General features: G+C 45.3%; 1 protein-coding gene across 1 annotated transcript in view; it reads right to left on the bottom strand.

Moving 5' to 3' along the window:
- The window catches only part of plch2a (phospholipase C, eta 2a), a 237,626-nt gene that overhangs the window by 5,428 nt on the left and 217,464 nt on the right, over nt 1–14,734 (bottom strand). The window contains exons 17-23 of the mRNA XM_079523685.1: nt 13,305–13,487; nt 12,832–12,939; nt 11,103–11,227; nt 10,533–10,617; nt 7,891–8,037; nt 7,085–7,164; nt 2,037–2,382 (exon numbers count right to left, since the gene is read on the bottom strand). Of these exons, the coding sequence (XP_079379811.1) occupies nt 2,037–2,382; nt 7,085–7,164; nt 7,891–8,037; nt 10,533–10,617; nt 11,103–11,227; nt 12,832–12,939; nt 13,305–13,487 (1,074 nt within the window). The remainder of the gene's footprint in view (nt 1–2,036; nt 2,383–7,084; nt 7,165–7,890; nt 8,038–10,532; nt 10,618–11,102; nt 11,228–12,831; nt 12,940–13,304; nt 13,488–14,734) is intronic.

Genomic DNA, 14,734 nt, shown 5'->3' with positions numbered 1-14,734 from the left:
GGTGGCACATCATTCATATCCGGAAAAATAGCAAATCTACAATCTCAGAGGTTGTATATCTGCTATTTCTGGCGAATGACACCATCATACGACTTGAGAATGCAAGTGCAGATAGGATTCATTCAAGGGTTCTGTTTACCTGGCTCTGGTCATCCCCTCAATTCTGCACTAGGAACAGAGCGAGCGTGCAAGAGGGACAGAAGGAAAGAGGAGAGTTTAGCGCCGTCGGAACAGAGGGAGAGAGGAACAGAGGGACAAAGGAGAGAGGAGAAGAGAGCACTACACAGAGAGAAAGAAAGCATGTTCATAAAGAGAATCCCCAAATCACATTGCTGTATCAAAGCTATACCGCAATTCTAAAGTTACCCAACAAGGCTTTGTCTAAAAGTAACTGCATTTTACTTTTCAATTCATCATTCACATTGAAAAAAGCTGTCAGAAGAACAGCTGCAGAAAGAAAATACACATTTTTACAATACTTGGACAGAACGTTCCAGGTTATGAAACATGTTCTAGGAAATGCAGGGTGGGGAACATTATTGAATCCAGGAGATGTGTCAGTGGTCTTGATGACTTAGATTTTGTTTTTATATAATTTTTTTTAGAGTGATAGTGCCACCAGTTATAAACTTACCATTGCTTTCATCTGTCAAGCATGAGAGTGGATTTAGTATAGGAATTTGCAAAGCAAGAAAATAAGCAAAACACAGTGAGTTGACTTTTGTGCATCATGACTCAGTAGAAGTTTGGTAATACTTGGATTAATAAGATGCAGAAACTACTGGATGGTAATAACGTTTTGCTAAAATCATCAGGTCTAGGTTGACAAGGTACGAGTTATTCAGGGAGTAGCCTATTAAAGTAAACTGTTACACTAGGGATGCTGGTTTAAGGTCAATTCTACAACACCTATGGGTTTAGGGGGTCTAACTGGCGGGTTATGCGCTGTTTTAAAAGCCCACTATGGCTACTACAGGTATTGGGGAACAGCTGAGGAAGGCTCACGCCTAATTTATACTTTGTTAAACGGCGGTGTCGTGTGCAGAAAATGGACGATCTTTCAGCTCTCAGCATGTCGCATGCGACACGTTCTGAGCTTGTAGATCAGCTATTTTCGCCATGTGACATCGGCGAGTGCCAGAGTATAAATGAAGTGTGAGTTGGTTCCATCTTACCAGCAAAGATCATGGGGGACTTAGAGCGCAGCTCGTCCATTTTCTGGGAGAACAGGGTGTTCATCTCACGCTGCAGAGTGCCCACGGCCCTCTTGCGGCTGTCGAGGACAGAGCGCGGCGGCAGCATGGGGGGAGACTCCCACCCGCTCAGGCTCTCGCAGCTGCTCGTGTCACTGAGTGAAAGGCCGTCCGTGACCGGGTCGGGGGCTAAGGCGCAAGCGGCGCCGTAGCTGGGGGGCCGAGCATGCCGCGGAAGGAGACTACTCCTGCAGTGAGGAGTGAGAGTCGGCGACGGCGTGACGTTGTTACTGGCGAAGCGGCGGCGAGGCACGCTGCAGGAGCGGGCGTTCCTCTCTGACGGGTCGGGGCGGGGGCGGTCGTGGTGGGGGCCCAGGGTCTGCCGGGCTTTCGGTGTGGGTGAGGGGATGGGCTGGAAGAGAGCTTGGGGCGAGTGACGGAAGTGGATCTCTGGCTCGGGCTTGAGCTGGGGCGGGGGCGGGGGCGGGGGCTGCTGTGCATCCGGCTGGGCAGCGACGGGCTGGGGTTTGGCTAGAATGGGCTCTGGCTGAACCTGCTTGTTGGTGGAAGAGACGCTGGGTTTTCTCTCCTGTATCTCTTGTTCTCCCGGCCTGTACCCCTGCCTCCCCTCGGCCTGGCATTTCCTTTCAGTCTCGGGACTCCCCTTGGAGCCGACCCCGCACGTCATGCAATCGGAAGACATTCCTACACTGCCTGAGCTTTTAAACGCCACGCGGGCAAACACTCCCTGCTTCATGATGGGCAAATGTTGGAACCGGGGCCGGTTGGCCCGTTTCAGAGGCTCACTGTTGGGACATCGAGGATGGAAGCGCGGCATCTTACCTTTTCCCTCCGCAGGGTGGAGAGCCCCATTAGTGTCCACCCCGTTATGGCGGTGTGGCGGCGGTGGGGGCTGGTGGGAGGTGGTGGCAGCAGCGGGCCTTTCCTGGTCCTTGGACTCCCGGTCCTCACTAGCCCCCTCCGAGCTGTAGTCTTTGGTGTCGATGGCGATCTCGGGGAGGCCCTTCTGGACTTTGGGCTGACCCTTGGTGGGCGCGCTGGCTGTACGGCGCAGGAGGTGGGCGCCGAACGGATGCTTACGGCTGTGCAGTGCAGCAGCATGGCTGTCGAGGGAAGCTTGCTTTGGGCTTCTGTGAAACAGCCCTTTTATGCCGCTGGCCGCCTTGGCCTATCAACGAGACAGAGAACAGCAATGAATACTGAGACATACCAACAGACTGAAGAGCAATGAATACTGAGGCATACCAACAGACTGAAGAGCAATGGATACTGAGATATACCAACAGACTGAAGAGCAATGGATACTGAGATATACCAACAGACTGAAGAGCAATGGATACTGAGATATACCAACATACTGAACAGCAATGGACACTCAGTCATTTATATACACAAGGGGATATTGAAAAAAGTGCCATAATGTGAGTGACTTTGTCCAAACATTATTGCAGAAATACATTAACAGGACAGGACATGCTCAAACTGGATACAAATCACCCCAAATTGATCCAAGTGCTGTTATCTGCAGTAGCAATACATCAGATGATGCTCCATATAGCATGACATCTAATCGATGCTACTTGTTACGCTCTGTGGCAAGCTTTCGGAAATCCAAAGTAGCGGTGGTGAAAGCAGTTGCAAGTAAACCAAGAGGTAGGTAGCGTAATGAAATGAACTAAACACAATACTTTTAATAAACATTATGAGCATCAGACTATGTTGGCCTCTAGAACAAACTTCAATTACATGAAGGGAAAGATGTGTAGGCTATTTCTAGCATCAGAATGCAGAATGTGTATACAAGATACAACCTCATCTTCTGATAAAGATGTCACTGTTTACAAGTCAACGTCGGACTATGTGGACATGTGTGTAGAGATATTCCGTGACATTTGAAATAGGGTGGTATAAGGGCCGATTCATACTCCTATTTTACCGCTGTTTCGGCGCTGTAGTGCCGAAATGATTTCGGCTCGTCAGAAATTTTCAGTAGCACCGAAGAGCCGACTTTAGGACGGTACCCGCCCCCCCGAACCTCAAATGACGTCACATTGTAGGCTCTACAGAGCCGAACCGACTTTTATTTGGCTCTAAAATAGGAGTATGAATCGGCCCTAACTCTAATGTCAAGGAATTGTGGTGACAGGGAGTGAGCACAGTGAAGGAGTACATTAGGGGGATCCAAGAACATTAGGGACGATGATAATGATGTCCACCAGACACTCACTTTGACAGCCAGTCAGGCAAATGACAGAGAGAGGGCAGAAAATAGCACTTCTACCACTGCAATAGAGCGTCGCAGTCCCGCCCCCTACCAGGGACCAGGAAATGATTCTCCGTTAATTTTCCTCATAGACATTTCAGAAAGTATCTATTTAAAGACGTTTACACCGCGGACAAAGCCAACTCGAGTCGTGACAAATCATGACAACAAACACAATTTTTTGGGCCGAACTAATAATTAGAAAGAAGAAAAAAAACGGCAGGTTACAACACTTTTTTTGTTGTTTTTCTTCTTTGTAATTATTTGTTTGGTCCAAAATATTGTTTGTGTTGTCATGAGTTGTCACGACTCGAGATGGCTTCGTCCGCGGCGTAACCGTCTTTAAATAAATACTTTTTGAAATGTCTATGGGAAAAATGCATTGGGATTCATTTCCTGGTCCATGGTAGGGGGCGGGACTGCGCCGCTCTATACTGTACAATGTAGTCTGGAAATGATCCAGAAGCTTCTCCAGCTACGTGGAGATGTGTTTTAATGCTGGATCATGAAGCGCGACTTGGGAATCTTTGTCACTGACCATATTTGTTTGGCTGGCTTTGCTCTTAGTTCATACTCAAGTAACGTGAATGCTATTCTGAAGGCAAACTTTGCTTTGCTTTGGGGTTTTGTTTTGGAAGCCTGTTTTGGTTCACTCAACATCCTATGCAAGTGCAAGGCTTTAAAACATTTACACTATCAGAATGAAATGAACACTGTGGTTTTTACAGTGTGAATTGGGGTTGCAGTCAGAGATACAAATATTGAGAAAAGGTTGAGAATCACTACCCCAGTATGAAGTAAGAGCAGAATGGGCCACCTTGTGAATATGGTCAACTGCTTGATAGCAAAATAAATATGAGCTTTCCTATAAGCATGTAATTCACAGCAACCCAGTGTCATTTGACAAAATGATGTACGTAGAAGTAGATCCAAGCTGACCTGACTATCAAAGACTAACTGTATTCTGTAGTGATTTACTTGACTCTTTACTCTGTGCGTTCATTCAACAAAACACCAGACAGTGAAGACAAGAGACACAAAGAAGACAAGAAATACAAAAACAAGAAAGCAAGCCTTTGGTTGAGAGAATAAGAATAGGCAAAATTCCTTTAGCGCAACACTGCCTCAATATAATTCTGCATAACACTAGCATTGCTATTCTGGTGGCAACATTTGGTGAGAATAGCAGATCTACAAGTTCACAACGTGTCATGTTGCAGCTTGTTGCAAGCTTGTAAATCAGCTATTTTTGCCAAAGATATTTAGTGTGGCCCATGGTAAAACGGTGAACTAAGTATAGGGGTTACGTGGTTAAACGAGACAGAATTTGTGTAACATGCTGAGCACAGTTATTAGAAATAATCAAAATGCTGTATTCTAATATCTACCTCAAAATAAGAGAACAATAGAGGGGTTAATGAACTATCTTCTGCTATTTTAACAACTTTCAACCCTATTTTGGGCATATTATGTCAATATGGGCAAAAAAAGATTTTCAATAACAACGAAAATAGGAGCGTTGCGATAATATGTTGTGCAATCGAAGCCCTCTCCTCTTGCAACAATCTACCGACAGACTCTACACTACCAAAAGTTCTCTCCACTTTCCTCTTCCTAGGGACCAAAAAAGTTAAAAAATAAACGAGAAAAAAAAGATGATTAACGGCAGGGCGAGAGGTGTCCTCAAAGGCCCTGGAACTGTATACCCCTGCAGTGCAGCGTGCTGGACAAACTGATGCCCTGAGAGTCAAGGAGGGAAAATATCCACTCTGCAAAAAATAGACAAAAGTCACTGTAGCTCGCCAGTATCATCCCCTGACCCGGCCCCACCCCCAACAACAATCTCTCTCACTCGCTCTTTTTCTCATCCTCTGTAATAAAGGCCTTGATTGGTGCAGGTTAGTGACGTTGGATCTACTTTGGGAGGGTCAATGAAGATGCGGGCGAGTCATGTTCGCAACTCATGTGATGCATGAGTTGGCCTTTTTTTGTTTTGTTTTGTTTGTTTCTCCCGCCCAATGATTGCGACGGGGGTCCACGCAAGGGTAAAAGGGGGTCACATCACTTGAGTGAAGTGGGAGAGAGGGGGGTGGGTAAAACGAAGGGAGAAGGGGTGGGGCATGTGCTGCATGCAAGATGCTGATTGGGTCTCACTACACCTGAGTTCTGAGTGGGAGAGCGTCAGGGCTCTAAATGCCTCTAAATGCAGCGATTGGACAAAGGGGGGTCCACTGAAATCACAAACAGACAAGAGGAGGAGAGATCAGAGAGGACGGGGAGAGAGAGAGAGAGAGAGAAAAAGAGAGGTGGGAGGGGCGACAAGATAAGAGATATAACACAGGAAGCACAAACAGTAACATGAACAACAACACGGTCGTCTAGTGCTACGGCTGACCAAGGTCAAAGGTCAACTGCATCCACACAACTTAGTAGAAAGTCTTTGTCGCATTTTGTACAACGTAAAATAGCAGATATTTCATTATTTAGCATGTATTAGGGATGATTATGGAGAAATGCCTCCATATAGGCGGCTACAGGTCTGTCCTGAATGGCTGTTTTGTTGATTTGATAATGACATTATCCATACATTTGTGTGTGTGTGCGTGCGTGCGTGCGTGCGTGCGTGCGTGCGTGCGTGCGTGCGTGCATGCGTGCGTGCGTGCGGTCCTGCTGTAATAGGCTTAATGAAAGAATATATAAAAATAATAATATTGATTTTGGTATCAATTAACAGGAGGACATGAAGCATTGGAGCATTCGAGTCAGCCTATTTTGGTCAAACGATACCATCAAGGTCTTCCTGTGACATAATGATCAGGATGCAAAGAGATGCAAACATCATGGAATGGATTGATGCCATTTCATTGTTTTGTTCATCACAGTAAGAACTGCATCAAACCAGGGGAATGCCCTCTTCATGCCTACACAACAGGCTGAGCAACTGTTCTATACTGCTTAACCCATTAAAGACCTGAATCTTAGCCTGGCGTCCCTATTTTGGCCACGTATGTCATTAATAGGCGATTTCTTTTTAAATTAACCAACCTATACAACCTCATGAGAGATTATTCATTACTCTTATTCAATGTAGAATGTTCTAGGAGTTCCTGGACACATTTTACGTTTGCCATAATTCATTCTGGATGAAGACACGGCAAGGGTCGAAACATTGAGTCCAACATTGAGTCCTTATCCTTAAATAAACTACTGGGAGCTTAAGAAGGTGTGCGGTCATCATACCTTCTTTTCTGTATGTATATGTTTGTTCAGCACCTTTTTCTTTTGTTCAACTTTTTCTTCCCTTCTGGATCTTATCTCAAAATCTTTACCATGCCTGGAAAATCCCTGCATCCTTTCCCAGCTTTTTTATTTCCTCAGGTGTGTTATCTGTGTTTTACCATTTGTTTGTGTTTTTAATACATCTTAAACATACCTTTACCTATACTCTTGCGTTTCATCATCAGTCCTATGGAGTTCTAATCTTTTTTAAAGTGAGTAAACAAAGTTATTCCAGGTCGGCGATGCAAAATTGGAGCTTGCTGAATAGGAGCAGGATTGTATGTGTTGTTGTTAGTAGGAGTCGGCTAGCCGCCGTGGTCGTACCTACCTTACCAGTGATGTCATTCACAGCTATATGAACAAAGATGGACGCCTCCTCCATACCTTCCAAGTACACGTGACGGTAACCTGCAACGCAAACACAGCAACTGTCAACAACAACACTACGCAGAAGACACAGACACCAAACAGGCAGAAACATAACACCTTATAAAAGTACGTAGCAGTTCTATAGAAAGACAGTCCTTTTTGTGCAGTGGTGTTTTGTCATATACCATTTATCTCAAGTCAAATTCACACATGCAGAAGTATTCTGCTTCCGCGTTCCGAGGAAGCGGTCGAGGTCCAGAGCGTTGTCTATGAAGAGGAGTGACCGCTGCCTTCTCCGCTTAAGAGGTGGAGCCAGCAAAACGTGCTATGGTAAATTTGAGAAAAGTTCAACTTTTGCCAAAATCGTAACTGCTTTGCCGTTATACTCTGCTGGGTATGGGACAGAGTATGATACCAGTAAACTATCATTGCATTTAGGGATCTCCCGATCACGCTTTTTTGCTCCCGATCTAATTCCGATCATTTGATTTTTCCAGATCCGAACACTTATATATCACAATAGTACAATATCCAAAACCACAGATGATATCCAGTCTAATATAATGATATGGATATAATATTTAGGGATGTCCCGATCACGTTTGTTTTGCTCCCGATCCGATTCCGATCATTTGAAAATGACCTTTTGAATGATGTCTGAAACTAAAGCCTCGTCTGAAACTAAAGTCATGTGAGGTGAGCAGATGATGACCCTCAAGGGTCCAGAGGAAGAAGGAGGTCTGGGGGTCAGACGAGGTGTCTTACCTGTTAGCATGCTGTTGAAGGCGATAGTGCGCTGGCCAATGAAGTCCTGGCCAATGGGGTCATGGTCCCACACCAGAAAACGCACCAGGGCCAGCTCTGGCATGTGGAGCGTGAACACCAGGGTCTCTTCCCACATGGGGTTAAACCCTGAGAAGAGACCGAGGGACGGACGGGACAGAAAGAAAGATGGAGGTGGACGGAAGAACGGATAGAGAGCAGACAGGGAGATGAGGGTGGAGGGGGTGGGGAGGAGGGGGTGGAGGGGGTGGGGAGGAGGGGGTGGACCGGGTACAAAAAAAAGAAAAAAGGAGGAGGAGACAGTAGACAGTACAAAGATAGAGATGAGAGTGGTTTGAGAGAGAAGTGTGGTGGAGAAAAAAAGAAATCAGGAATCGAGGAGAGAATGAATTAGCACAACAAAGAGTCGTGGTGAGAAGATTGAGAGACAGAGAAATAAACAGTGAGGAGAAGAGAGGGCATAGAGAGACAGGAGGAGGGATTGAGATGGATGCGGAGAGAGAGCGAGAGAGAGTGGACAGTCCAGGGAAACAGAAAGACAGGAGGCGAGTTAGACAGCAAGCTCAGCAGTGATGAATAATTCAGGCTAACTCTGTGTGCGTGCGTGCGTGCGTGCGTGCGTGCGTGCGTGCGTGCGTGTAGTGTTTGTGTGTGTGTGTATGTGTGTGTATGTGTGTGTGTGTGTGTGTGTGTGTGTGTGTGTGCAGACACAGAGGTGCTGTCTGTGCACAGCTCCTGCTGCTGACCTCATCCATTATACATCACAACAATATAGTTGGATATCTCACCTGCCAAACAACATATGGATGCACACACGCACGCACACACACATGCGCACACACACATGTGGTGATTGTTGAGGCTTATCAAATAAATTATTCTGTTACATTGTATTGCACCAGGCAAAAGTTACTGTATCTCAAATCTCGAATCTCACAATTTAAGAAACATGCTTTTAAATAACTTCAAGAAAACCACACAAGGGTGTGTGTGTGTGCGCACGTGCGTGTGTGCGTGTGTGCGTGCGTGGGCACCACACGCTATACTCTGCTCCCGGGCATCACATAAATACTTGATCACATGTCAGGGCCAAACCACAACAAACCACCGTTCTGCACATACAAACAGTTTGAAACCAGAGCCTGAGTTACACTTGGCTGCACATCAGTGTTGTACAGTAGGTGGAAATAGCCCTTCTTCAAGCTGTAGTGGATCTATACATCTACAAGCTGTAGATCTGTGTGGATCTATGGATCTATACATCTACAAGCTGTAGATCTGTGTGGATCTATACATCTACAAGCTGTAGATCTGTGTGGATCTATACATCTACAAGCTGTAGATCTGTGTGGATCTATGGATCTATACATCTACAAGCTGTAGATCTGTGTGGATCTATGGATCTATACATCTACAAGCTGTAGATCTGTGTGGATCTATACATCTACAAGCTGTAGATCTGTGTGGATCTATGGATCTATACATCTACACGCTGTAGATCTGTGTGGATCTATGGATCTATACATCTACAAGCTGTAGATCTGTGTGGATCTATACATCTACCATCTACAAGCTGTAGATCTGTGTGGATCTATAAATCACGCTTAAAGGAATAATTAAAAATTACTTTTTTCTATCGATTACTCAGCAGTGGTTGAGTGGTATGGAGACACAGATATTTTCTGTGTCTCCATTGGGACCCACTGCTGGTCATCAAAGTATTGGCTTAGGAATGTGATAAAAACAAAAACAATCCATGAATTCAAGTCTCCATGGTGTGAGTGATCAATTAAAAGAAAAAATAAGTATTTTTGGGGGTGAACTATTCCTTCCTTTCCTTACAGGGGTTCAGTGTTGCTGCATGGTGAAAACAGCCAATCTACAAGCTAAGCTTGTGTATATTTATAAACCAGGATGAACACTGCCTGGACTGCAGCGTACCAGGGTCACACAAGTAGTCTACTGTATATTCCATACATTATGTATCTGTGACATCAGGGACGTGCAGAGGGTGTTAGAGGGGCAGGGGTTGAAATCCCGTAAGAGGACACTTTTGGACAACATAGCGAAAATAGCAGATCTACAAGCTCACAAGCTACAAAGCTTGTAGATCTGCTATTTTTGGGGCGCAACCCAGCACTCTTTAGCTAGTGGACGTGCGGTGTACGACATGGATTTCTAAACAAATTTGTTCAACGCAAAATGCTGCGTTCAAGTTCAGGAGACTTCGGGGGAAAAAAGCAATTCTCCTGAATGGTGCCTTCCGGCACGGCATGGAAAGGAGAGGACAGAGGAGGGCATTTGAATTTCTTCCATAGTAAATGCTGCATTCGTGGTCTGGAGAGGGCAGTTGTTTTACAGACGTGTAAATGGGCATGGGCTGAAGCCCCCTTTGATGTCTACAGTATGTGTGCACATCCCTGTGTGTCATAACGTATACTCTATCAGTGTAGCGTGTTGTTTATTATGTCTTTATACCTACTCAGATCAGACTTGTGAATATATACACAGGCAAACAATAGATAACTACAATTAATATTGAATATTTTCCGTGTGTCAATAGTTTGTCAATGTTATGTCATCATCATACGTGACTCGTGAGAAGCAGCAACATTTCGACTCACCGTTATCGTCCACCACCCTTGTCTGCTCCTTGCAGCAATCTACTGGCAGACCAATGACCTCCACCTCCACGAAGGGATCAATGATCTGATGAACACACACACACACACGCATGCACATTATACAATACATTCAAATGAATTCGTGAAATTTGGAATCTTGTGTGCGTTCATTACGGCAGCATTCTGTGTGTGTGTGTGTGCGTGCGTGCGTGTGTGCGTGTGTGTGTGTGCGCGTGTGTGTGTGAAATGGTAAATGGTGCATTTATATAGCGCCTTTATCCAAGGCACTTTACATAGATTGTGCATCAATTCACCCATTCACACACACATTCATACACCAATGGCGGTGGAAACCATGCAAGGCACCAACCAGCACATCAGGAGCAATTAGGGGTTCAGTGTCTTGCTCAAGGACACTTCGACACTAGCTCTGGGGGAGCCCGGGTTCGAACTGGCAACCTTGTGGTCCCCATCCAGCCACTCTACCCCTGAGCCACCGCCGCCCGTGTGCGTGTGTGTGTGTGTGTGTGCCTGTGCGTGTGTGCGTGTGCGTGCGTGCGTGCGTCATACCTCTCCCCTATCACCCAGCATGGAGTCTTTGGGTTTGGGAAGCTGCTGTCCGCTAATGATCTTAAGTACAAGCTGTTTCTTCATCAGGCCTGGCAGCGGGTCCTCCAAGTTGGGGTTAAAGGCACCTAAAGGCAATACAATGTTTCCTTTATTTTAGCCATTTCGAAGCTTTTTTTTCTGATTGATTGATTGATTGATTGATTGATTGATTGATTGATTGATTAGTCAGAAATGTAAACAGTACAGTCAGACGTTAAGGCTTAAAGATAGGATAACACAGAGGAAAACACAAACTTCCATTGTGGTCTATCCATTCATCAAGATAGCATGTTATAGAATCAAAGCATCCTGTAGCCTACAGCATTGTACCATCTTATAGATCAAAGCATCCTGTAGCCTACAGCATTGTACCATCTTCTAGATCAAAGCATCCTGTAGCCTACAGCATTGTACCATCTTCTAGATCAAAGCATCCTGTAGCCTACAGCATTGTACCATCTTATAGATCAAAGCATCCTGTAGCCTACAGCATTGTACCATCTTCTAGATCAAAGCATCCTGTAGCCTACAGCATTGCACCATCTTCTAGATCAAAGCATCCTGTAGCCTACAGCATTGTACCATCTTCTAGATCAAAGCATCCTGTAGCCTACAGCATTGTACCATCTTCTAGATCAAAGCATCCTGTAGCCTACAGCATTGGACCATCTTATAGATCAAAGCATCCTGTAGCCTACAGCATTGTACCATCTTATAGAATCAAAGCATCCTGTAGCCTACAGCATTGTACCATCTTCTAGATCAAAGCATCCTGTAGCCTACAGCATTGTAGCATCTTCTAGATCAAAGCATCCTGTAGCCTACAGCATTGTACCATCTTCTAGATCAAAGCATCCTGTAGCCTACAGCATTGTACCATCTTCTAGATCAAAGCATCCTGTAGCCTACAGCATTGTACCATCTTCTAGATCAAAGCATCCTGTAGCCTACAGCATTGTACCATCTTCTAGATCAAAGCATCCTGTAGCCTACAGCATTGGACCATCTTCTAGATCAAAGCATCCTGTAGCCTACAGCATTGTACCATCTTCTAGATCAAAGCATCCTGTAGCCTACAGCATTGTACCATCTTATAGATCAAAGCATCCTGTAGCCTACAGCATTGTACCATCTTATAGATCAAAGCATCCTGTAGCCTACAGCATTGTACCATCTTATAGAATCAAAGCATCCTGTAGCCTACAGCATTGTACCATCTTCTAGAATCAAAGCATCCTGTAGCCTACAGCATTGGACCATCTTATAGATCAAAGCATCCTGTAGCCTACAGCAGGGGTTCTCAACCCGTGGGTCGCGACCCCTCGGGGGGTCGCCAAATTATTTTAGGGGGTCCCCAAATTTAAAAAAAAAAAAAAATCACGATTTTTCAAAAATAGCAGACCTACAAGCTCGTAGCGCGCTACTCTGTGGCGTGCTATGAGCTTGTAGATCTGCTATTTTTAAATAGCTAAATTATAACAATGCTTAAAACACCAAAAGGGATTCCCGCCCAAAATGGTTTAAGGTTATTGTAGCAGTCAATTTATATTGGGGGTCGGGAGGGGGCGGGGCGGGGGTCCCGAGACGTTGCCAAAGCATTTTCGGGGGTCCCCGGCCAAAAACGTTGAGAACCCCTGTTCTAGATCAAAGCATCCTGTAGCCTACAGCATTGTACCGGTTGAAAGCTGACCTTCACACATGAGGGCAGGCTTCAGCATGTAGCCACAGTTGCCATTGCTGTAGAACTTGGCTCTGTTCAGCTGGAGGACGCGGCCCTCTGACTGGTAGTTCAACGCCACTGAAACCAAGACAAGGAAGGCATTAATGTCTTTTTGACCTGAGATCAGATTCTAAAAATGTCTTCCACATCCTGACAGTTTTCTGAAAAAGCTATGTTTCTATGTCAGTCGTTCTTCGATTTTTCAAAAATAGCAGACATATACAAGCTCGTAGTGCGCCACTCGGTGGCGCGCTACGGGAGACTCAAGTTTGAAACCCAGGTAGGACAGTGATTTTAGATGTAACCAGACATATCGATAGGCGGAGATCTCCAGCCATCTGCCTACGTGAGACTACTATGAACAGAAATGTCACCTTTTCTACGGTTCAGGTTAAGTGCCTGTATGTTAGCGAACCCCCTCACCCCGACCTACACACACGTACCAAGGTGGCATCCGGAGTTCCAGAAGGGCTGAGGGTTGAAGTTGGAGGAGTCCACGCGGTACGAGGAGGGGTAGATGCGTGAGAGTTGCCGTTGGTTGAAGTGGATGAAGGCGGCAGGTTTCTGCTGCATGATCTGGTGAGCCTTGGTCTCGCTCAGCGACGACACCTGACAACTGCAGGCAGCTGCTCACAAGAGGGCGTGCCGGTGGAAGATAAGATCATCAGTACACAATGACAGCACAAACTGAGGTGCAATTCACAAACGCGTGTGTTGATAGAGCCCTGATACATGCGGATCACAGGTGTATATCAGCTGATCGTAAAATCACAAGCAGTGGCGTGCACAGATAGACACTAGGGGGTGCTAGAGCACCCCCTGCCCTTTTGGCAATGTGCCCTTTTGGAGAAAAAAAAGGAAAAAAATCATTTTTTTCTCTTTTTTTCAAAAATAGCAGACCTACAAGCTCATAGCGCGCCACTCGGTGGCGCGCTATGAGCTTGTAGATCTGCTATTTTTCAATAGCTAAAGCATAACATAATGCTAACACCAAAAGGGGTTCCCGCCCAAAATGGATTAAGGCAACCGGCCGGTTCCACGCGCTGCACAAGGTGCCCTTTTTTAACTTGAGCACCTGCCCCTCTAAATGTCTGTGCACGCCACTTTTCACAAGCGCGTTCACGAGAAGTTCATTTGCATTGTTCTGCGCACCATTTCACACCAAAAACATCAACGGGAAATAACGTCACTGTGCTGAAGAAGTTCAAGTTCGTCTCTCGTCAAAGGATACAGCACGCCGGTGTCGCCTTAACAACTAGTGCATCTGTTCTGTCTGGAAGCGAGTTACCGGTTGCACAATTATGGATCAGCTGAAAATAATGCTCTCATAAATGAGAATAACTAGAACCTCAGCAACCTCAGGTATTTACAAATACTAATAGGCTAATGAAACACCAATGAAAGGTCATTATACATTATACTTCTACTGAACATTAGTCATGTATACCGAGGTAAAAAGATGATGCAAAAATCCAGCAGGGCATACTGGCAGTCTGGCACGCTGCTATCGGATAGAATATGGACCAGAGCTTTATTGATTACTGAGGGGAAATTCATCTTTTGGATTGATAGCCTAGATCAGGGGTTCTCAACGTTTTTGTCCGGGGACCCCCGGAAATGCTTTGGCAATGTCTCGGGACCCCTGCCCCGCCCCCTCCCGACCCCCAATATAAATTGACTGCTACAATAACCTTAATAATAGAGACAATACACCATAAAAAAATACTGAAACCAGATATAATCATTAGGGAAGGTGTATGTATATACTATGTGTACTATATGTAAACTCTTCATTTCCACTTTCCAGCCATTCAGTTGCAAAAAATAGAAAATAAACATTTTTTTTTCTTTTTTCTTTTTTAATAATTTGGGG

This window comes from Electrona antarctica, assembly GCF_951216825.1.
Source record: "Electrona antarctica genome assembly, chromosome: 2".
NCBI classification, from domain to species: domain Eukaryota; kingdom Metazoa; phylum Chordata; class Actinopteri; order Myctophiformes; family Myctophidae; genus Electrona; species Electrona antarctica.
This window is presented reverse-complemented; position numbering and strand designations above follow the sequence as displayed.